This window comes from Nasonia vitripennis, chromosome 4 (assembly GCF_009193385.2).
Source record: "Nasonia vitripennis strain AsymCx chromosome 4, Nvit_psr_1.1, whole genome shotgun sequence".
NCBI lineage: Eukaryota > Metazoa > Arthropoda > Insecta > Hymenoptera > Pteromalidae > Nasonia > Nasonia vitripennis.
The window spans coordinates 18,206,982-18,231,788 of NC_045760.1; the positions used below are offsets into that span (position 1 = coordinate 18,206,982).

At 47.2% G+C, this 24,807-nt stretch overlaps 2 protein-coding genes across 13 annotated transcripts in view; one reads left to right on the forward strand and one right to left on the reverse strand.

The window, feature by feature from the left end:
• LOC100120332 (segmentation protein cap'n'collar) overlaps window positions 1-23,658 on the forward strand; it is a 96,338-nt gene extending 72,680 nt beyond the window's left edge. For 10 of the 11 annotated variants that reach the window (XM_032599523.1, XM_031928871.2, XM_031928874.1 and 7 more), the window contains 7 exons: window positions 8,421-8,730; window positions 8,880-9,104; window positions 21,494-21,755; window positions 21,831-22,198; window positions 22,298-22,396; window positions 22,494-22,858; window positions 22,975-23,658. In XM_032599523.1, the coding sequence (XP_032455414.1) occupies window positions 8,421-8,730; window positions 8,880-9,104; window positions 21,494-21,755; window positions 21,831-22,198; window positions 22,298-22,396; window positions 22,494-22,858; window positions 22,975-23,172 (1,827 nt within the window). In that variant the 3' untranslated portion in view covers window positions 23,173-23,658. The remainder of the gene's footprint in view (window positions 1-8,420; window positions 8,731-8,879; window positions 9,105-21,493; window positions 21,756-21,830; window positions 22,199-22,297; window positions 22,397-22,493; window positions 22,859-22,974) is intronic. The other variant, XM_031928872.1, reaches the window with a different exon arrangement.
• LOC100120300 (ATP-dependent RNA helicase vasa) lies at window positions 9,180-14,079 on the reverse strand. 2 transcript variants are annotated; one of them, XM_001603906.5, is made up of 9 exons: window positions 13,884-14,079; window positions 13,205-13,271; window positions 12,812-13,099; window positions 11,587-12,274; window positions 11,281-11,497; window positions 10,581-11,166; window positions 10,123-10,506; window positions 9,737-10,054; window positions 9,180-9,589 (listed from the first exon to the last, which is right to left on the reverse strand). In XM_001603906.5, exons 2-9 carry the CDS (start codon window positions 13,256-13,258, stop codon window positions 9,527-9,529), a joined length of 2,598 nt encoding a protein of 865 aa, XP_001603956.3. In that variant the 5' UTR covers window positions 13,259-13,271; window positions 13,884-14,079; the 3' UTR covers window positions 9,180-9,526. The 2 variants fall into 2 exon arrangements, with proteins under 2 accessions (XP_001603956.3, XP_008211801.1); XM_008213579.3 differs by lacking the exon at window positions 12,812-13,099 and having other exon boundaries at window positions 13,884-14,078.
• Window positions 23,659-24,807: the final 1,149 nt, after the last annotated feature.

Genomic DNA, 24,807 nt, shown 5'->3' on the forward strand with positions numbered 1-24,807 from the left:
AAAGAGAAAATCTCTATGGGTTTCTCTCTCGAGCGATAAAAAGGCGCAGGAAAACCACGGAACTGCCCTCGGGGTCCGCGCGGGCCCGTAATTCTCCCGTCGCTCGCAAATCAAACTTTGCGCGCGTGCGGCTATCTCGTACGTTATCGACGATGTGCGACGTTGGCTATGTTTTACGAAGAGTCGGGCGCGCAGTCTCGTGTCGCAAAAATGATTTGTTTCATTCGAAATTTCGAATCGGAAAAATTGACAGGAAACGAAATAATAGAAGCAGAGCGCTAAGCACGCAATTATCCGGCACGTCAGTAACAATGCCTCACTAGCGCAGCAGAGCGTCTATAAAATACGGAATCCTTTATTAATGGCATAGCATGCAAATCATTTCGCGAAATCACACTAATCACGCAGCATGCGACAACGACCCCCTTATCGACGAATTTTCTGCGGGGCGTATAACGCGATATCGCGTGAAAAATTCGTATCGATCGATCAACCGATCGACGGCACCTCCATGACGTAACCCACGCACACGTGTCTCCGCTGGGAGTTTGTATCCCTCGCACCTGAGCCTCCACCAATCCGATACTCCGTAGACTCGACACTTCTCCCCCTCTAGTCTCCCTCTCTCTCTCTCTCTCTCTCTCCGTCCGAGCGAGGATCCGAGATCCTCGTGCAGCAGCGAGACGTTCTCTCTCCCTCGACATTCGTCCGTGCGACGCGGTCAAGATCGTTCGTATACACAATAGCGATCGTCACCGAGTACACCGATCTTTCGAATTTCCCGCGGTTCTGTGCTCCATTCATGCATGCTCGAGATGAAGGATTCGAATGTGTGAAATGTGCACGTTACTGACAAGGACAGCACTGCAGTGATGAGTGATTGATGAGTTGAAAGTGTGCACGACTCTGACTCTAAACGGCACTTATGAACGACGTTCAGCAAGCGATCTTCAAGCCGCACTACGCGACTAGCGCGGTCGCCGATCAATCGCCCAGCGCAGAATGCTGGAACTTCGTCGTGGACGAGGGACTGCTGCAGGTAACCAATACTATTCGTACAAGTGCATAGAGAGACCTTCGGTTCGGATCCAACAACAGTATGTCTACACGCGCGCCGACACTCCATACCGACTACATACGCAGATAGAACGTTGAGGAAACCGCCAGCTGCGGATGAACTTTTTTTCGACTCCGCTCGGCCGCAAAAAACGCCGCGACCTTATAATTACCGATCGAAAAAAGCCTGTACAAGTGTTAGTTTAAATTTGTCCAATAACGGAGGACGCTTGATTAGCCTGTCAATTAGACATACGAGCCTGGAAATAGGAAAATTTTTGCCCAAAGCCTCGTGCACGCGCAGCCTATATGTGCAACGTGAAAGCGCGCAGGTGAAAGTCCCTGGACCCTGACAACAATTATTATTATTGTCATCCTACTTGCGCGCACCTGGGCTTTTTTTACTGGGTCGAGTTGTTAATTTTTCGCCGAATTTTCATCCGTTGCGAGACGCCGCGGCGGATGGCCCAGTGAGATCTGTTATCTTCGCGTGTGCTCCGTTTTTTTTTTCCTCGTCGTCGTCGACTCCGGCCTCCTCCGGCGTGTTATTACTAAATTACAGCTGAAACGAAAGAAAAAATGGCGATTAATATATGTTTATATTCAGCCTCTGCGACGACGTGCAATTAACCTTGATTCGTTCGAAGAAAAATCGCGCGCGGGGGGGGGGGGGGACGGAGGGGAGATGATGGATTTTCCGATTGTGCTTTAGAAAACTGCGCTTCGCTGCGGCGGATCGGAAAACACCATTTGATTATACATACGAGCCGCGAGGCGCGTAAACGTCCATCAAAGACCACTGCTGCTATACTCCTTTTTTTGCCGCGCATTTTACTATGACACGCAAAAGCCGCATGATTTATTCAGCGACACGTGTTCCATTCTATATTTAATTGATCGTCTTTTTTCTCGCGCCGCGCGAAAAAACGCGCCGTTTCGGAATAAAAATATCTCTTTATTCGTATGTTAGAAGATTATGAGTTCGAGCAATTTACGATACCGCGAATTTTTTCTAGCTATCCGTATAATTATGCAGTTTGCAACTTTGTATACAACTGTTGTAACTTTACGTCCGTTTTCGTTCAACAGCTGTACAACCTTTTGATTAACGATGAATACAAGCCGTGAATCAGTGTATTTATCTTTTAAAAAATCAAACGCTACGCTCCACAAAGAGACGAGCACGAAAATCCGAAAAAAAACGTCCACCTCTCGACTGATTTTTCAAGGCCCGAGTACACACTCCCAAGGCCTTGGACGACTCTAAGGTTCTCGAGACGCGCGATAACACGTTGCGCGGACGCACGTGTGTGTGTACCTGCAGACGTAGCAATTACAGTTGTCCGAGGGTCAGTGTTAATATACAAGGCGGTCGCGTGCGCTGCAGTCGCCAAAAATGACACGTTGCGCCTCACTTGCGTAAGGCCCCCGCGAGTATAGTGCAGTGTAAGAATCCCTGTACGTATGTGTGTTGCGAATGCTCTATGCGACAAAGACGATTTTGCTTTTGATCTGCTATTTTACCAGAATTAATTTTACACTCCGAATCGAAGTATATAAGCAGCTAATTACACTGTCCCTCTCTATTTACATAGTCGTCTCCGAGCTATATACGATACACAGGCCGTATCCGGTGTCGCTAGCGCCTCGAAATTTACGCACTTCGCTCGAACGGAAAGGAAAAAGGAGAGAAAGAATAGACGAGGATCCTGAATCCCAGGAAAGATTTCTCCTCGTCGTCGCGTTCTTTACGAGAGCGAAGGCTCTCTTCCTAGCCTCGCTGCAGTATACACACACACACACACACACACACACACACACACAATAATGTCGCAGTACAAATCAGCCTCGACAAACTCGAAATTTACAGCTTCGTCAAAGCCCGCTAGCCGGAAAATATGTATTCTGCGAGCGCGCGCGAGAGAGATTCAGGAAGAGAGCGAGAGAGCGCGATAAATCGCGCGAGGCCCTCGTAAAAGTCCGGCTACTCTCGTTGTTAGGTCGCTACTATTCCAAAGCGATTTTTATTTTCCCCAGGGGGGGGGAGAGCGAGCGAGAGCGAGAGATGATGATTATTATTATTATTGCAGCGTAAACGGAGGATGCGCGGACGCGCGATAAATAAAATCTATGTGTATTTTCGAGAGAAGGAGTTGAGTTAGCTCTGCCGACGGGCAAGTGCTTCGCGTCGGAGAGACTTTTTATGGGCGATTCGCGAGTTTCAGCGGGTCAAGTTTCCATTTGTTTACATTGCGGTGTGTTCCAATATTCTAATTCATGCAGCGAATTATTGAAATATCTAGGAGTCACGACGAGGAGCCAATAAATAAATCACTCGGTATCAATATCCACTCCCACAGTCCATAAACATCGCGTCGTTGACTCTCGGCGCGCAGAAACCGCATGCGCGCAGCCGAGAAGCGCGATGAGGCAAATTAATTTGCGACGAGGTCGTAAATCGCGCGGCGCCCCGTTGCTTCTGTGTCCCCACAGTCGGCCCGAAATCCCCGACTTAGCCGAGTTTTGACAGGCGGCGCGCCGCCCCTTTAAGACTCGTAATTGAGCAGTCAGCCGGGGATTATCCTCACGAATTTCGTGCTGTTTCCTCGTCCTTCCAGCTTCGCGTCAGGTAGAGCGCACGGCATCTAATATGTATATAACCCGCAGAGCTCCTCTTTTCGACAATTCGCAGCTTGCTCTTACAATCGAGCGAAGCACATAGCTGTGCAGCAGTAGTTTCTCCACGATGATTGCGGTCCGCTGACAAAAATAAATAATCGCGCGCAACCTCGTCATCGCGCCCAAAGGGACGTTTTCGCATTAGCTTGACTCTTTCGCATTACGACTTCCGCGGAACATCAGCGCTCGCGGCAATTTTCGCCTTTTCATTACTGCGCGAGCGAGCGATTTTAGCGTCCTAGCGCGAAATTATTGAAAATTCGCCTGGCGCAGAGTGAATATTAACGTTTCGTCCGTTGAAACAATGAGCGCGTGATGATTTCCAGCGTGACCGCGTGTATTTAATCATAATTACATCAGAGTCTCGAATAGTCGGTATAAAGTGGAGAACGCGGTAAAAACTCATCAGACGCGATCGATACGCGCACGCACGCAGCTCTCGAGTCACAAAAGAAATAAAAACAGAGAAGAGAAGAAAAAGAAGAGGAACTTGAAAAAGCAGCACACGGCAGACAGTCACCGCGGCTGCAGCAGCAGCCTCTCTCTCTCTCTCTCTCTCTATCTCTCTCTCTCTCCGGTGGCTCCTGGCAGGGTCGTTAATTACGCGCAGTCACTCACCGGACTGCAGGTGTTATGATTTATGCGCGTTGCGGTACTCGCTGCTCTCCTCTCCAGAGGGTATATATACCGGACGCTGTGTTGCTGCTTTCGTCCCGTTCCCGAAACCCAATATACGCGCGCGCGAGAGAGAGAGAGAGAGAGAGAGAGAGAGAGAGAGAAAGAGAGACTTTGTCGCGCGAATTGGAGTAGTGCGCAACAGTTGACGACTTGATTGCGGGAAGCCGCCGACGATGATTGCAGCGTTTCGATGATGATTTTTCCTCCTTCGTCGGAGATGCGCTTTTGATTTATTGGTTTTGACAGCGGAGAAAAACACCAGCGTCGATAATTAAAACACTATCAATTCTCGGCGAGGAATCTCTCGGCATCGGTGATAAAACAATTTTTTGCCGCACTCCAGCGCGATATCGCGGCCCAATCATCGAATTTTTTCGAGGCTTCCGAAAAGCTCCAACAGTCCGGTTTTCCGGAAGCACTCCGGCAAGCACGGGTGTACATTATACGTGCAGTATATACATACGTATTTGCCCGGAGAGCACGTAACGAGCGATCGTATAACCGACGAGCGGTTCACAGGTCGCGATCACTCAAAGCCAACCTGACAGTCCGGCAAACATAGTAGCCGCGCGAGCAGTTTCCCATAGGTCGTAAGCCGGCGCGAGGTATTTGCATAGCGGCGCCGATATCTCGCTCGCGCTCTAAATCAATCGTCAAGGCCGTGAGATACTTCGTGGCGGCAAAAAACGTGCTTTATTGATCGATGGACTGTAAGAGTGTACTTATGGAGCGCGTGCATGTCTGCGAGCGCTTCCCTTCGAAATTAATAATGAATTTAGCGCGCGATTCGTTGCGGCTCCAGGGTCGACGCTCGCTTCCACCGGCGTTTTTGCGCAGACAAATCGTCCCGAACAAATCGCGCTCGCGCGAGTTTCAGCTTAATCTGCGTCGTTGAACCTTTTTCTGCTAGGAGCAAAAAAGCTGCGTCCGAAGGTGTTGGCTTGACTTCTTTCGGGATTTCTAATGGGCTCCAGTGGCTTGAATTCCTGATGTTCCCTCGCAGCTCGAAGGATCTGAAATCGTTTGAGAGTTTTCGATCATTAGCGAAAAATAATTCGAACGATAAATTTAAAAAACTCGGCTATAATATAAGACTGTAACGTGCTACGCTCTTCACCTACTTAACCATGGCCAATTTTCGCCGTTGGTCGCCTCCTTGAGTCGTCCTCTCTTCTGTGCTCACCTTCGCGGCGATCGCGTGCACCAAGACCGAACACGCCTCCGCGCAAACGCGTCATTTGCATTTTTGCGCCGCCTCGATCAATTTTTTTTTCATTTTTTCCCCCAGATCCACACCACGCTCATTACCGAGAGCAACGCGTGTAATTTGGTTCTCGGCCGTCAGACGACTCTTGTATACGCGCAGGTATCTACCACTTAAAACTCGTCTCTCCGTATATTTGAGTAGATTTTTTGTGTGTGTGCCCGCGTTTACGCAACAAGGAAAAAAAGCATCGGCCCCAGATTTTTACGTTACCCAAAGTATCCCACAGTCTGCCAGTCTCGGCGAAAATCCCGAATTTATCGACGCATATTAATCAGCCAAGGATCTTCGAAGAAGACCTTAATCACCGGATTAACGGCTCGAAGTCATGGCGCGCTACTGCAGCGTCACTCAATTTTCTCTTATTAAAACGTTCAGCCTAAAAACGCAGTGCAGCGGCCGCGGAGTCTCAAAAAAATTGCCGAGAGAAATTCCTCGGAAGCTCAGCGCGCTTAAGATTTTCCTCGCGCGACGGGACGTCGCTTTTATTTACTTACGCGCGACGCTTTTTACGGAGCGCTTATGTGCTGTGAAATGCGTAATGAGCGAGCGCGACGAAGTGTGTAAAAAGCCGCTCGAAAATCCCGACGACTGTACCGTTGTGCTGCCGCGCGCTCAAGCTGATTTCATTCGCTTTTTTAGCCGCACACTTTCATTGAGAGAGCTGGAGACTTCCATCGAGTTTGTTGGTTTAGGCTAACTCGAATTTCGACGAGTTCTTTTATTTTGCCTTTCGTTAAAAATATTCTTATACGGTTAAAATAAAGATAAACCGAGCGTATATACGAGATCGAGGGATCGCTGGGAAGAACTCGCGAATCAGGGCAGAAAATCCAGCGCATCCTTGGTTCTCAGAATTTTCTTCACCTCTAGCTTCCCATCATAAAAAGTTCATCCTAAAAAATCGGCGTCGAAAGAAAAACCCATTCCGCACGACAAGCGTCGTTTACCGAGCGATTCGGTTCGCATCTTCTTGCGCCTCCGTCTGCTTCTGCTACAGTCTCGCGCACCCCGACAGCAACTATTCTCTTTCAATTTGCAATTACACCCGCGATAGACATAGATCCGGCGGGTTTTCCCACACTGTCCGGCTCCTCTCTTACATTACAATCTCTCGCGAGTCTATGAATCGGAAGGAAGAGCGACGAGGGGGTTGAAGAAGAGTCTACTGTAGCGAATGAATGAGCCACGCATTCCTGGCTACCGGACGACGCGTGATTTATGCGAGACGAGGCAGGCTGTCCCCCTGCTTTTCATATGCTTCGCGCCGTGAGATGCTGAATTCTTCATTAAAATCGTGTCCCCGCGGGATTATTTCCGTAATGGATTTGCCCGTTGTACGTGTCTTTTTTCGAGAGAAGGATTGCACTGCGCGTGACTTTTGTCGACACTCATTGAGACTCGTTTATTGGATTATACCTTTTTGCTGGCTTGCATTAATTTTTTTCATTCTAAAGATACTTCGTGAATTTTACTGTTGTCAGTCTGACATTTTTAACTGTTTAAATGTAAATCAGGATACGGAATCATATAATTTGCAGAATTAGCAAATAAACGCTTTTCTCTAAAAATGCAATTTCAAAACTTCGCCGACAAGTCCCTCGCAAAAAGCAAACACCTTAGAAAGTCCAGCGACAGCAGTCCCCCCCCCCCCCGGACCACGGCAGATGCGCTGACGAGCGATTCTCGCGGCGCGGCAGATTACGATGCGCGCTGATTGATGCATGCGCGTCTTCCTCCTTTTTCCTGCATTAGCGGGGTCCCGACGAGAGACGAGCACTCTACTACCGCGCTTACGCCGCTGCTGTTCTTTTTTTCGCGCAGTGCCTTAGCGGTCGTGAAACGCTCGTTTAATTGATTCGAATTCAATGACGCATGCGGACGTGCTGTTTCGGTGAACGACTGGCATTAGAAGTGATTTTCTTGGAATTGGTTTCAAATGATCTTTGATTTGAAACTTTGCTTCTATGTCGTTGTTTACGTCTCGACTCCTGGCAACGCTCGCAGACGCTGCACGGAGGAAATCAATATCGAGTCTCAGCACAATTTATTATTACAATCTATTCGACTCTTTCTCATAGCCGCACGCAGAGCGCTGATTTCGCCTTGGGCCTCACGCACGGCCGTCCCGTAAATACATGCGCAAGAGAAGACAGGCGGAGCGGGCTCGACCTATGTGACAGGTCGAGCGCGTTTTCGTGGCTGCGTCCCGCTGAGCCCGCCAGCGCGTAGGTGTCGCGATATTAATGGTCTCGAGTCTTCCCCTTGATTGACACTCGCACAGGTTGTAGTCTACGATCGATGCCTATCGGCTCGTAGAATTGATGTTTTTCCTCGGCTCCTCTCCTTTCTTTTTCGGGACGATTTCGAGCCCGGAACATGTATTTTGAAATATTGACTTTGGTGTCACGGAGTCGTGAGAGGAGCCAGTGTATCTACACGCGCGCGTGTGCTTGTCGGTTGAGTACTTTTTTGTATGCCGGTTAAACAGGGCTATGCGATGTACTTGAGACTAGAGTCTAGACAAGAAAGCGGACGTCTCGGCTTATTTTTGTTTGTATGACTGAACAAGAATTTTTCAGCCCTAGATATTCAGACCGTCCAATTTTAATATACATTAATTCTCGTCGGTCTACAATTAATTATAGCGACAACTGTCGTTTCTGTCCATCGTATGCCCAGATGTCTTATGCAATTAAAATAGCTGAACCTCAATCTAACGATGCAATCATTCATATTCCAGAGTCGAGTGCCGTTCGTGCGCTCAGTGGGCATGGACCAGCGCTGGCCGGACATCGCACCCTTCTTTTCGGTGTCCGGCGCCGGCAACGGCGCCGCTGCCGCTGCCGCTTCAACCGATCACTTTGCTCACCCGGTGGGCCACCATCATCACCATCACCATCACCACCATCATCCTAGCTACACGAGCCACGGGCCGGCTGGTGCCACGCATCACGGACACTACGAGGCTCAAAGAAACGTACTCTTGCACAATGCCACACTCGCGCCGCCCGTTGGCGACCTTAACTCCACTGGAACCTATCACAATGCTGGTGAGTTTTCTGATTCTCGGAATCTTGCTTTTAAGCTCTAAAAGAAAGTTTGAATTAGTTTTAAATTGAGTGATACGATCGCAATGAAGTAATTAAAAATACAAACGACAAACACAAAAATATCCGAACTAAACTGCTCACTGTCGTAGGTGGTCCCTCGAACCTTGGCTCAGCGGTTGCCACGTCGATGAATTTGACCAACAGCAGCGAGCCCATGGGCGCCGATTCTAGCGGGGCTTACAAACCCGAACCCAGCGATATGATTTACTATCAGAACGCTAGCGCGGATACCATGAACCAGACCGATATATTCAATGCTCTGCTCGATGACCCGCTTGGTTGGAACGAGGACTTGTCCTTCAACGTAAGCGACGGTAAGTACTCCCTTTTTAAAATGTACTTTAATTATCTTTGTCGTATGTTTGTAATCAAGATAAAAAGACCGAGTGTACACTTATTATGAGAAATTTTATTTTACAAAAAAGTTAACATTACAAATACTAATATGGCCTTTGGCATTGACTCTTTGGTCAAAACAATAATCTCATTTTTATAATCTTTGCTAATGAAATTAAAAAAGCTATTAATTACGCTGTTCATCGGGCGCATTAGTATCTGATTCTAAAAAGTTACTACCTACGTAAAAAATACAATCTCCGTAGTAAAAAAAGAAAAATACTGTTTACGCTTAAAAGTCTATCGGCGGCGTTTTTTTCCTCAACCTCTGTAGTTAGTTATTCTTATCTTAATTAAACAGACTGGGGTACTCTCGCCGAACGTTGAACTCTTCGTGTCTTTACCATTCATCATCTTCTTCAACAGGTTTCGTTCCACCTCCAGAAGTATGTGCATTGTCAAACTGAAAACCAAAATAATTTTTATATATACTTATGCATGCACTTAATATTTTGGTTTTTGCAATTTGAAAATCTTTTATCTTGCTGTCTAAATAGTTTAACAATTGAAAGTGCCTATTTACTTTTATTTTGAATGATATAGTACTTACGTTTCTAATATCCTGTCCACCAAAGTCTGACGGTCCATCATAATTGCTTTCTCCTGCACCGCTTGCTAACCAGTCTGGTACTTCCTGACCAGCCTGGGTCAGGACCCTGACTAAATCACCCTGGAGTTTCTCATCATACCTCGGGTCAAAGAAGCTAGTAGCTTTGCCCTTGTTGCCTACGCGTCCGGTCCTTCCGATCCGGTGAATGTATTCATCGATCTCCTTTGGCAGATCGTAGTTAATTACGTGTCGAACATTTTTGATATCCAAACCTCGAGCAGCGACAGCTGTAGCCACTAAAATGGCCATCTTACCAGTCTGCAAAATTTTTCGAATAATTAGAATTGATTGTTAGAGCTTATTCAAGTTTTTAATGTGTTAATTACCTTAAAATCGTAGAGAGCCTCCTCACGCTCTCTCTGCAACCTGTCGCCGTGAATGCTCGTTGTCGGAAAATTGTCCTCCGATAGCAATGCAGCGATGAAATCAGCCGTTTTCTTTTCGGATACGAAAACGAGAATACCATTAAGCATGTTCTGTTCGATCTCTTCATTCAGAAGTTCCTTGAGTTTCGTGCGTTTATCCGATTTTTTCACCTCGAAGAAACTTTGCTCGATGTCTGTGCAGGCGCTGCCTACTATTCCAACGGTTACAAAGACATAGTTGTTCAAAAACTTTGCAGCTAGTTGTTGAATTTCTTGGGGAAACGTGGCCGAAAACATTAAGGTTTGACGTTCTCCGGGTGGTTTCATTGTATCGTGGCGTAGTACCTAAAGAATAGAACAATTAATAATTGCAAAGTTAATTTACATTATTTAGAAGTACATTGTTGTAATAATGTTACCTTCTCAACATCTGGAAGGAAACCCATATCGAGCATCCTGTCAGCTTCGTCAAGCACGACGAACTCGATAGCGTCGAACGTAATTTTCCCCTTTCCAACTAAATCCAGTAGCCTTCCTGGCGTTGCAACTAATATGTCGACTCCTTGGAAAATCTGCTTCATCTGATGGCTGGTGCTCGTACCTCCATAAATAATGTGGCATTTGAGTACTGAATCTTTCGAAAACTTTCTTGCTTCGTCGAAAATTTGTATCGTCAACTCTCTTGTAGGCGAAATAATAAGAGCCCTCGGTTCGACCTGATTGGCCGAGGACATATCTGAAAGATCTCGATCTTTCGCCAGCAATGTGTGGATTATCGGTATGAGGAATGCAGCAGTCTTGCCAGAGCCCGTCTGGGCGCAGGCCATCAAGTCGCGACCACTTAAAAGAATCGGGATACCGTACTTCTGCACAGGAGTTGGCTTAGTGTAGCCGGACTTCTTAATATTGGTATTAAGAAGAACACGTAAGTTAGCTTCATCGAAAGAACTGATAGGCGGCGGGACATCCTCGCCACTTGTCTTCACTTCTATACTGTCGTACTTGCTGCGATTATATAATTCGTTATCAGTTTCGAGTTTATACAAGAAAACTTAAAAAGAAACAATCACTGTCTGTTCTATGATAAGTCATACAAAAGTCAAAAGTTGAAAAAATTACCTGAAGTTGATTCCAGCCCTCACACCACTTCCAAATAGTGACTCATCGTCATTTGGCCGTTCTGCCGGAATGTAGACTTCGCGTGGTTTTTCCGGTTGATCACCATCACCGTCACCGTCTCTGTCTCTGTTGCGATCACCATAGCCACCATCATCTCTATCGCGATTGCCACCTCGTCCGCCGCGTCCACCACCGCGACCTCTTCCACGGCCGCCACCTGTAAATAATTCAAATTATATAGATTATCAGTTCTTAGAATAGATCAGTAGTATTTAACAGTTCAATGTGATAAATAGAACAAGGTACCAAAGCCACCGTTATCATCATTGTTGTCGAAACCTCCATTGTCGTCTCTGAAGCCTCCTCCATTATCATTGTCACGGTCTCTGTTGAAGCCACCGCCACCGCCTCGTCCGCGACCTCGGCCTCCTCCTCTACCACCTCGTCCACGCCTTTCTCCCCCACCGAAGCCGTCTCCATCGCCTCCATCATTATTATTGCCAAAGCCTCGACCGTCGTCATCGCCGAAGCCTCTCGAGCCTCCTCCACCACCGCCGCTGCCGAATCCTCTATCGTCGTCATTTTGGCTACCGAACCCTCTCGAGCCTCCACCACCACCGCTGCTGAATCCTCCATCGTCGTCGTTTCGGCTATCGAATCCTCTCGAGCCTCCGTAGCCTCCGTCGTCATTGTTGTCTCGGTCTCTGTTGTTGTAGCCACCGCCGCCGCCACCGCCACGACCGCGTCCACGGCCACCGCCGTCTCTTCGACCGCTGAAACATCCGTCATCGTTGTCGTTTCGGCTACCGAATCCTCTTGAACCCCCATAGCCTCCGTCATCGTTATCACGGTCTCGGTTGTAGCCACCGCTGCCGCGACCACGGCCGCGACCACCTCCTCGACCTCCACGCCTATCACCTCCTCCGCTGAAACCGCTACTATTTCCATTGTCGTCGTCGTCGCCGAAGCCTCGAGATCCAAAGCCTTTGTCATTCTGAAAAAAATGTATGTTTTAAAAGTGAACTTTGGAGGTTTAGGGGTTGCTGCTCTTTTTAACAGATTGCAATGATTGTTTTTGTGATCATATGTGGAAAATGATTGTATTAAATCAATGTGTTATTACTACACTGGTACCCAAAAATGTGACACAGGCGTATTAACTAACTAATATGGAAAGCTTGTCCTTGGATGATTTGATAGCTCGAATACATGAAGGGGTGAAAAACGTACAAGCAAAAAGATTGTAAGAGAATATTAAACGCATGGTAATACATTCTTTTCATTCAACTAGAATGCGTTGCAACTAGGAAGTCGAAAAACATTAATGAATTTATGTATCTAATATTCTCTTAATGAAACAAAAATTAGATAAACAAAAGCAAAGGCCAACAATAATAAAACAAATTGACTCTCAAGAAGATGGAAGAAAACAAAAACAAAACATAAATATGTACAACAGTGCTGGACAACTTAGTTTCTCTCAAAACGACACAGTTAGTGTACACCCTGTCCTTAACTCTACATCTTTAACCTGATCATCATCTCCATAGATTCTGGAATCTCCAAAATCACCGCCATCATTGCCAGAGCCTCTGGAACTTCCAAACTTTTGATTGAAGTTATTATCCCCAAAGCCACGACTCTTTCCAAAACTGTTGTCACTTCCAAACCTCCCTTGACTACCAGGTTTCCTAATGTCGTCCCAGCTGTCGTTTAGAGTACCAACGCCACTGCTAGTGCGACTATGGTCATCAAATTTATGTTGGCTTGGAGGCTTGAAGCCACGACCAAAACCAAAGCCAGTACCAAAATGTTCATTCTATTTAAAGTAGGGAATCGTTCAAAATTTTGATAGTCTTAATATTATACTTATATAAACTTTTTAGTCCATAAATAATCTCATACATAGTGAGGGAAAACTTACTACTGGTGCACTGGTGGGTGCTGATGGACCATCATCCCAATCTTCATCGCCCATTTTGCAAATTAGTCTGTAACAAAAAACGTTTGTTGTCGTTTGAAACCCTTTTTTAAAAAAGTAGAACTATAAATTAAATTAAAAAAAATCAGTCATCAAATTAAAAATCAATTAAAGTAAAAACATTACATAAAGCTCGACGCACAAGAACAAAGCTAAAAACGCGAGCCAAGAACAAAGGACCGCTCGCGATCTTCAACCCTACCGATTTCCGGTCAGCGTCAAGACAAAGAGAAAACGCCGGCGGCAGCCACGTGCGAACAAAGAAGCTTCGATTTCACGAGATTTTCTTATTAATTTTTTCGAAACGACAAAAATCCCTTTTTTCTACGAGGACGAGCGTCGCGGCCGAACTTTTCGAGAAATGCGTTTTCGGTATTGTAACAACAAGTCGAGAATAATGATACCGACGAGCTACTTACTGTTGACGACAAAAGAAAAGCAAAATCCCGCAAACGAAGGAATCTAGAAGTTAAAAAATCGTGCACAGAAAGGGGGAGGAAAAACAAACGCACCGAACGTGCCCGTCGATTCCGCGAAATCGGCTCGCGCGACTACAATGGGCTAAACGAAGAACTCGCGTAAAGAATTTTCTCGCTCGCTTCGTTAACCTTCTCTCACTAACCTTCTTCGAAGTGCTAAAGTCCAAAAGGTCGCCGACGATGCCTGTGTTCCTGAGGACGATTGACGGAGCAGCTGCGGTAGGTTGACGGCGAAGACGTACGGGTGATTCCTTGCGATTCAAAAGAGCCGAGATTTTCAGTCCAGCGCGGCCGGACAAGAAATGACGACTGAGCGCGGTGCGCTATACTCACTGCCCTCACTGGCGCCTGGCGGGGAGTGAAGCCGGCATTGTAGCAAGCGCGCCAACCGTCGCGGAGTCACGTGGGTCGAGTAGTGCGCAGGCGCGAGGCGCGAGTTTCTTAAGATTTGAATTGCGCTTTTAGCCTGCAATTGCTTTTTTATAGTTTCTTCTCTTCTAAAATTTAGAAGAGATTTAGAAATCTTCGAACGACGTGAATGGTACTTTCTATTTTAATAGAATAAATTTTATCAACGTTAGAAAACGGTAGTAGTTACCATGTGCGATACATCATTATTGGGCTGCTAAGTATGCGCCGTTGTAGAGGCTCGATTAGAATTCATCATTGCACGCGACGATGCGAAACGCGCGCCCGGACTACCGGAAAATTGATTGTCGTCATATATAATTACGTGATCTCCCGGATACTCTCTGGCCCCTTGAATGCGGGCATATAACAAAGAGAGAATAAATGGAGAGCATAAGTACGCGGAATCGATCGATCTGCTACAAGTATGTCATCGTCGCGGGCTCAATTGCATATCGCACGGCAAGAAATACAGCCGCACGCAGGCTCCTAAAATTTCTCATTAGTAACAAAAGCCAGACCCAATAAACGTCGTTTTCTAAATGTGGCGCCGAGAAAAGCATTATCACCTCGTATATACGAGGAGTTTCTCGGAACGATACACAAGGACTGTAGCATTTTTTCTCCGCGGCCCCTCTCCCGTCTCCAAACACCCATATTCTGTCTCTTTCGCACTCACAGCGTGTTTACCACGCGGCGACCGATTCGCCCGCGGCCCGCATTTCTCGCACGCGGCTCTGTGTTTACGAGATCACTCGGGTTTCCAAACATTCAAGAGAGCGTCTTTGAGAGCTGAGGGTTTTTCTGGTCAGTCGTTTGACGCTATAATATGCGAGGGCATGAATATTATATACATTATAGGAGTTAAATCTTTGAGTTGATCTGCTTCTATCGTCACGTTACTTACCCGGTACGTTCATCATATTTTCGTCTCTGCGAGCGTCGTATCGGCGCAGAAAAATAAATAAAACAAAAAACGCGACGTCGTCGGAAAAATTCCCGCGAATCCGTTGGTCTCTCCTTCCCTCTTATCTCGCTCCCGTAACAAAAGAACTGCAGCCACCGTGCATGCCAAGGCATATCTCTCTCTCTCTCTCTCTCTCTCTCTCTCTCTCTCTCTCTCTCTCTCTCTCTCTCTCTCTCTCTCTCTCTTTTCTCCAAACTATACCTCATGCGCGCACTCTTTCAAAGTTGCATAAGCACAGAGCTTCTCTTCGAAGAATCGCGTAGTACACTATAGTATCGAGAGGTAAACAATAACCAAATAGGTCGCGAGGACGGCTATTTAGAGAAAGAAAATAAAGCTCGTCGCGGGCTAGGATAGTCGCGTGTGTAACAATGAGCATCATAAGCGACGGCAGAGCTGCGAATTCTAGTGCGAAAGAATTCGCGCGAGTGTCACGTTTCCGGCGTCTCGAGTGATAACAAAGAGATAGACGAGAGGTTTGTCGAGACTCGTCGCGCAGTAATAAGTATACGATGCAGTTGCGGCGCGACCTTTGACGCCGACTTTTGTTGGCGTCTTGTTCCGTCGCAGCGAAAAGCAATGCTGTGATTGGTCGGTTAATTGTTATTCAAACGCGTCTTTGTTTTTAAAATAAAAATTTATTCCTCGCCGAAGTTACAGTGGCCCCACCGATAACTGACCACAGAGAAGCTTGTCGGCGAAGCGTTCTCCGGCCACACACTCCAATTCATCACTCGGCTCATAAACAACCCGTCGAATAAATTAAAAAAAAAACTAGCACATTATACAGCGACACCTCTCTTTTGCTCTCTCTCTCTCTCTCTCTCTCTCTCTCTCTCTCTCTCTCTCTCTCCCCACGAGACCGTCCCCTCTACCTACAACTCAGATTCTCTCACACACACACACACACACGCGCGCGCGCGCGTATGTGTCAGTCGTGAATAAACATTACGGTACAAACCGCGTGTCTCGGCGCGCAGAGTCGGATGATTCGGCAGAACGACTGTCGTCGCCGCCGGTCCAACGCGACGATAAACACATCTGACGACGGGACAGCGGGCATTTTTTACATCGTCTATTATTTATACTCGTAACAGTAATAATCATGGGAATAGACATCTCGGTGGCGCAGCACAGGAGGTTCGAAATTGCTGGTGAGCGAATTTTTTTTCTACAATCATATGTATATACAAGTATACCGCGAAGAGTATATACTTGTAGGTGTGGGACGACGGCGGATATTTTTTAGGTCCTCGATCGCGCGCGCGATTCGATTATGTTGCTTCGAGTCGATGCCGCATTAAAGTGCTGACTCACCGGAGCCGCGTCACGTTCGATCGAAATTGAAGGACACAGCTCGATGCGTAGATTATATTCTCTTTACTATTATTCATCCGTACACTGTACAAGAACTGGTACTCGTTTACTGGTTTACTCGTCAAAATAGCTTGTTGCGCAACTGACGTATACAGCGCGCGAATTTTCCGATTATTTTTATCGCCATCCGCTCGACAAAATCAACCCGATACACAAGTCGATGACTAAACTACGTTATGATGAATCAAGACGCGCGCGGCATAAGTATTACTCGGAAGTGCGGCGCTCGCGCGAGATGAGCTAATTTTAAAGCCGCGAAATTAATCGGCCGTATTTGCAATTCTCTTCGATTCGACTGTATATACCTATATAGCTGTGCAGTAAACAAGTCATTTACTTATGTACCGGCGACAGAGAAAACGTGTGCGCAACAACTCGAACGGAAAACAATGTGAGCTGCGCCGCGCACGTGACTCAGTCCCGGACGATTTGCATCGGATGTTCACTTGTCGTCCTCTATACAGTGATTCACGTTTAATTGGCTGACTTCACTCCTTCCTCCTTCGAGAAAAATTCTCTGCCGTCGGAGATCAGAGCGGGCCGAAATTTTATCGCACGTGTTTGCTCGGCAGTGGGAAAATCCGGCGAATCGTAAATCGCGGGCCGAATTATGTCACCGCTCAAACAGGGACTTAAAATAGTTCTCGTCGCGAGATAAAGAAGAAAAAATTGCCAGGAAAAGAGCGTCCGAGCATACTTAGCAATTCTTATCCAAGATCATCGCATCTCGAATCGTGCACGGATCGAGTTTAAAATAACGGCGGGAAATTCAAAAGTATGAGAAAAACCCGAGAAAGCACAAACATCTCTCTCTCTCTCTCTCTCTCTCTCTCTCTCTCTCTCTCTCTCTCTCTCTCTCTCTCTCTCTCTCTCTCTTTCCCATCTATTTTAATCGGCCGCAAGCTCTCCCTCCTCCGCATCTCGTCGTGCAGACAACGCCGGCGTCGATTGACAGTAGCGCGCGCTCTCGCCTCCGCCGCTCAGTCGAACCGCAGCCGCGAAACCCGTCGCATCGGCAAAGTCAAAGCGCGCTCGCCCGCGCGGAGAATAAGAAAAAAAGCCGCGTCGCATATGGAGCATCGGGCCAGGTGACCTTTGCGAGCTTCTCACACAGGGCCGGTAAAAAATGTGAGGGTCAAGGATCGCGTTGCAGTCGTCGACGGTGCGATTGCTCTATCTCGTACGACGCTATTTTCACGAAGACTGAGAAGACAGTTCCGATTGACTCTGTGCATAGTGTGTATATTTTTCTACAAACTCGAATATCACGCGGGAGTGAAGCTCGCGCTGCATCCCCAGAATAACAAGCAGAATTCGTCTACAAAAAATTGAAAAAAAGAACGGTGGCGTGCCGATCGCCCCTCGCGGCGGCACCGTGAGATTTCGTTATCGCTATATATACACCTATTTGGCCGCTCGTACCTCATACTAATACCGAGTACAGGTGCGAAAGAACTCGCACTTGGGTTTTGGCCGCGCGCCTCGAATCGCGTCGCATCGAGTGTATATGTGTACTCGTGTGCGCGCGTGTGTGTGAGAGAAAAAAAAGTTGGTGCTCGGAAAAGATGTTGAGGATTCACCAGGCCACGTCGCTGCAGGCATGATTCATCGGACGGCCGGTGTGAGAGTTAGTGGATTTTCGCGGATATTCGTGAGGATAAAATACAAGTCGTAAGAGGAGGAAAATCATGCCCGAGAATCGAGTCCTTCGAGCTTAGTCTTTGCGTTTACGAGAGGGACAACACTTTTCTATCGAGAGAGAGAGAGAGAGAGAGAGAGAGAGAGAGAGAGAGAGAGAGAGAGAAAAAGATATGGCAGCGACGGAAGTAATCGTCTTCTTTCCACGTACGTATAACCCAGTCCTAAATATAGACCGGCTCTCTCGGGTCTCTGCGGCACTAGTATAGAGTCCCGAGAATAAAAGTCGAGCGACGCGGCAACGGATAAACAATGAAAAACGCCGAGTCACTCGAAATTTCCATTCGCTATTGTGTTTCCACTCGTGTGCGCGATAACGCGACATTTGTCGCGCGGCTCGCAGGAAAATCAAGCCTGTTTACGCCGCCTATACACGTGCGCCTGAAAATTTTCGTCGACGAGATTTATTCTTTTTTTCTCTCGTACACTTATTTCTTCTCGCGTTTATTATTCGCCTTGTGCGCGGTGATAAGGCTTATTATGTCCGTATAATGTGTGGATAGGCCGCGCGAAGTCACGTGAAACTCGTTGGTCAGAGTTAATAATCGACGATAATCGCTGTTGCGAGAGCTATCGGACAATCGATCAACTTCATACATCTCGCTCGCTTTAATGATGCGCGAAACGAATACTTATGCGTGCATATTATATAGGCGTGGATAACAGGGGAATCGAAATCTCGCTAATTCGAGCTATTTTTAGACGACTCTTATCGCACTCGCTCGACAAACATCGCTCGAAAACGGAATAATCGAGAGAGAAAGAGAGACTGCATAATTGTCGCGGTCTTATTATGTGCGAATAAAAATTCGCTCGCGCACGAGGTCGGAATCGAGCTTACTTATATGTATATAACGTTTCAGAGAACGAAAATATTCATCGAGCCGCACATCCGCGCGGAAACAGCGCAGCGCCTACGCCATCGCGTATGGAGTACACGCATGTGCCGATAAAGCACGAACTCGCGCGACCTTAACGCTCGCGCGCGGATAAGACTCGCGTATGTGCGCGCTTGTTGCGCTTATATCGCTTACTCTCGATCGCCCAGTGCGCGAGAAGCGAAAGTCATGTCGCTGCTGAGTCACGCGAGTCGGAGACATTTTCGAACGGTCGCACAGCGATTTTGAATTTCGACACGAGCGAGAAATTCTCCTCTGATATAATGCATTATGTGCGTGATCGGTTATCTTCGTAATCGGGTGTACAAAGCGGCGATTATTCCAGACTGTTCGCGCTTCCAAGCGCGAATAAATCATATCCCATGATGTGTGTGTGTGTGTGTGTGTGTGTGTGCAGTATGTGTAAAGAATTAGAGCTTCGAATTAAACGCGTGTTTGGCCGCAAGTCAGCTCGTAATCAGCGCACGAATTCTCGGAAGCAGACGCGCGGCGGCGAAAGATCGCTAAATCGCGCGGAAAGTAAAAAAAATATAACGCAAGTTTCGGTGAGCTCGCGGGTGGGCAATTTTTTTTTATCGTACGACGGCTATCGCGATATTGCTCTCGATCATCGTATCGCGGTGATAATTTCTAGTGTTGTTTTCCCTGCAGTATAGTTTCATCATATTTGTTATACCGTAGTCGCTAGTTATATATAGTTCGCGATGAAAAGAAATCAATTAAAGAGCTAGACTGATTTCCTGAAAGACAATAATAACGCAGCCGTTTTCTATCGATCGCATACCGATCTATTTCGATTTTCAGTGTTAAGTTCAAGTTCGCGCAAACAACATGCGACCTATATATATGTGTGTGTGTGTGTGTGTGTGTGTAAAATGTATCGCGCACCTGCGCCCATATAGTTCACTATTTTCGATCGATAATTTCTTATCAGTCCGTACACGCCACATATCGTACGATCGGCAACAGAAGCGCATAATTTCGTTATTTCTCGAAAACACGTTATGGATTTCAGAACACTCGAAAGGGATTATTTTAGCACCTGTTATCGCGGATACCTTATCGACGGTATTTTCCCAGCACGTGAGCTCCGCACGCGGTGCCCAACTGAACTCTGACCCTCGACGCGCTATTTTTGTTTCTCTATTTTATCTAATCGAGTATGTAGCTCGTGTTGTAGGTATGGGTTGGATTTCTTTTTTTTCGCTGATGACGCGGAGCTGCATCTTTGTCTGCGCGCGCGGTGTAACGTAATTTAGATGAAAAAAATTGTCTCGTCGAATGAAATTCTCTTCTCGCTCGACATTCGACTTCTTTCTTCTTTCTCTGTGCGCGCATTGTCGCGTATGTGTAACAAATAACGCGCCATTCGCGCTTATCTGCAGCACGTTATGTCAGTCCGAGTCTTATCTCTGCGAAAATATGCACGGCGAGTTAATATAAAATGCGAGTAGCGAGAGCGGATTGTATTGAAATGTGTGTGTATATAGGTAAAATCGAGGAAGACCGAAATCGGTCGAGTCATCACAATATAAACAATGACATCAGTTTTTTTCCACAGTTTTTTCCACTCTATATAGCTGACCCGCGCTCGTCGGAAACCCAACGCGAGAGTTCTACAATATAGTCTGCAGGGAGGCACTTCTCGTTGTTTTCTTCGCGGAATGCCGTATCAGCGCATCGCGATCGAGCTGCTTCCGGGGCTCTGAGAGATCTCTGAAAGTAGGTGCAGTGCGTATAACGATGGCGTTTTTGCTCTCCTCGTTGCTTACGACATTTCGAGAATCGCAACCGCTCGCGAATAAGAGTAATATCGCCGGTGATTTTGTTTGTCGCGCGGAAAAGAGCTTTTTTTGTCACTCGAACGTTTCCAAACCGAAAATTGATCAATCGATTTTCACTCTCGACGACGTCGCGGTGACGTGTGCACGAATTTCAGTGCTTGGTTATTTTTATAATGCAAAAATTTAACGACAGCATAGCAGGGGGAAAAAGCCGTTTGTCGTTGGCGGCCCGTCGGAATTATTTTTTTACACGTGCAATATAAGAGAACGACGCCGTGAATTTGGAGCCGATCAAAACATTCTCATCGAGGCGATCGAGCCGGAGTATAGGTATGTCGATAAGCTGCGCTGGGTGACTTATCCGCGCGATGATCGAGCGCAGACCTTGAGAGCATAGACACCCGCCGCTGCGGCGCCATAATTCGCAGTTAACGCCGGCGTTTTTCCACCTCCTGTTTTTCTAGCTGTGTTGCAATATAAGGCCGTCGATTCTTTTCGGTGCCCTATTTACACCGAGATTATTGCTTTGACCAGAAGAGACGATTCATGAATTAAAAAAAAGCACAACCCCGCGGTGTCTAACGGAGCTCTTGAAGAATCTCTTTTCCTTCTTCTCGCAGGGCTGTACGGCGGAGCGTCGACGGCGACCGGGGCGCAGGCGACGCTGCCGGGCGTGCAGGCGGCGAACGCGAGCTCCGGAGCGGGCGGCGGCGTGGTGCCCGGCGCCGTGACGGACGAGCGCATGGACGCCTCGAGCGACAGCGCCGTCAGCAGCATGGGCAGCGAGCGCGTGCCCTCGATCAGCGACGGCGAGTGGATGGAGACCGGCTCCAACTCGAGCCACACGCAGGCCGACTCCCACTACTCCATGGACTACAACGGGTGAGTAGCTAGTGCGGCGCACTTGTCCCTCGACGAGGAGAAGCATCGCTGACGAGACGTCGACTGCTTTCGCAGGAAGTACCGGATGCCCTACGACGCCTGCGGCTACACGCTGCCGAGCGGCCGAGGAGGCCAGCGCAGCAGCTGCCAGGAGGCCCGGGGCGGCCTGGCCCCCGTCGCCCAGAAGAAGCACCACATGTTCGGCAAGCGCTGCTTCCAGGAGCAGGGCCCGATGAGCGGCGCGGCCGGGGGCGCCGGCTCGCCCCTCGCCGGCCAGACCCACCAGGCCGCGACGACGCCCGGCAAGTACGACTACGAGGCCGCCCAGAGCGTGGCCGCCGGACCACCGGGTCAGGCGTACGCCGGGCCCATCGAGGGCGCCGCCGGACCGCAGCCCGAGATCAAGTACAGCTGCAGCCTCGACTTTACTCGACACCAGACCGGTGAGTTAGTTCATTAGTTGCGCGCTCTGGCGCTTTACTGGCCGACGCAGTTGCGCGCATCGCTGCTGATGCGATAATGACTCTCGCCGCTCTTTTCAGCTCGCTCGAGCCTGGAACACGTGCAGCACAACCACACCTACCACCTACCGCCGGAGAGCTCGGGAGCCCTTCAGCGTCCCGTCTCGCGGGATAAGAAAGGTGAGAATCGCCCGCTGCATAGTGACGTGCAATCTATTTGTCTATTATCGAGCGCGCGACGCCGAATAACCGTTCTCTGCTTTGAATTCGAAAACAGGCCGTAAGAGCGACGGCGAGGAGCACTTGACGCGCGACGAGAAACGCGCGCGCGCTCTGAATGTGCCCATTGCCGTGAACGACATCATCAACCTGCCCATGGACGAGTTCAACGAGCGGCTGAGCAAGTACGACCTGAGCGAGCCCCAGCTCTCGCTGATCCGCGACATCAGGCGTCGCGGCAAGAACAAGGTCGCTGCTCAGAACTGCCGCAAGCGCAAGCTCGACCAGATTAACAGCCTCAGCGACGAGGTCAAGGAGATGCGCAACCGCAAGATGCGCCTGCTCAGCGACCGCAACTACATGCTCCAGGAGGTGGCCCGCGTCAAGGAGAAGTTCGGCCAGCTCTACCGCCACATCTTCCACGTGAGTATTGCCCCTCGCGCTTATGAGCTTATGCGCTTATGAGCTTATGAGCTTATGAGCTTATGGCTAAAATCACCTCGACTCGCTCTAACCGATGGCTCCTCGAAAATTTTCAGTCGCTCCGCGATCCCGAGGGTCGGCCCTACAACTCGTTGGAGTACAGCCTGCAGCAGTCGGCGACGGACGGCAGCATCCTGCTGGTGCCGCGCTCGGGCAACAACCAGTCGAACGGACACTACACGCGCTCGACGATGGACCCGTCGAAGCCCAACAAAGCCGACAGCCACCACCAGCCTCGCCAAGATCACGAGTGAGCGAACGAAGCTGTCGTTGACGACGTTGTTGCTGCTGCTGCTGCTGCTGCTGCTGCTGCTGCTGCTGTTGTTGTTGTTGTGTTTGAAGCGTTTGCGAGCCCATCAGATAGAGATGAAAATCCGTGTAAAGGCGCTCGTCCCGGCACGGAGAGGTGCCATCCGAACAAGGACGTGTCCGTCTCTAGACTGCCGATACGACGCTCATGATTCCGCGACGACATGCTCGCGGCTCTCGGTGCTCACGCGCACCGTATCGGAGACAAAAATCGGTTGATGAAACAACGAATATTTCCTTCGACGAGCGCAGGATCTCAGTGATTTATAAATATATACATACATATATGTATCCAAAACGTGTGAATGTTAATGTATAATACGGTCGGACCGTACTGTGCTGTTAGTTTTGGCGCTCCCGAATTCGCTCGATGCGCATCGCAGAAAGAAGAGGGGACGCGGATATAAATTTTCATTATTTCTGAAAAAAAATTGTTTTTCTTTTCTTGTTAGTTATGAGATATATACATGTATAGAACGAGGCGATAGATAAAAGAGGAGTACATTTGTTGTCAAGCGGTTTGCGACGTTCTTACGTACGTAAAACGATATATACGTATATAAGTATAATATGGGATGTATCGAACTTTTACGTCTTTATTTATATGTAAACGAAACAAAAATTTAAACTATATATATATATATATATATATATATATATATATATATATATATATATATATATATATATATATATATATATATATATATATATATATATATATATGTGTGTGTGTGTGTGTGTGTGCAGAGAGACTTGCATGTGTTGTGTCGCAGAGCTTGCATTTAATCTATACGAGAATATATATAATAAATATATATATATATATATATATATATATATATATATATATATATATATATGAACGAGAAAGACAGAGTTCGATATGATTGAAAGAAAAGTAAAAAGTGTATTCGATGCACGAGGCGAGAAAATTAATAAATGTAATAAAGATTATAAAATGTATAAGAGGTCTTTCGACGATTTTTCTTGTGTAATTTTTCTTGTTCTCTGTGTAATATCGCTTTGAACGGCATTTTTGTTATCAGCGAACTCTTGAAAAGGATGGAAATAACAAGCCGAGGCACTAAACTAATTTCTCTAATGCAACGTGTAAAATAAATAAGGTATACGAAGAGTTTTGAAAAATTCAATAAAATATGTGAATATTAATTATATTAATATTATTATTAATTATCAATTAATCGCGAGATTCTTTACTGCTTACATATGAACGTTCGGCGAGAGCGATAATGATACAAATGAGTGTTACAAAGAAAAAAACGAATGAGTGATGAAGTATTCGATCGTTGCTATATTCTCGAACAAAAAAATACAAAACATCTATGCATGATATGCAAAGCGATAAAGCAAACATATTTTTTTAATATAAAACAAGTCAAGAGAGCGAGTATGTATGTGTATATGCAGAGTAAGAATGAACAGCGAGCGATAGCGACTACTGATGATGATAAAAAAAGATAATAAATATTACAAAAGAAAGAATAACAATGTTCAGGTACTACTTCACATTTGCCTTTAATGTACATACCGATAATATAATGAAGGTTTACATCATG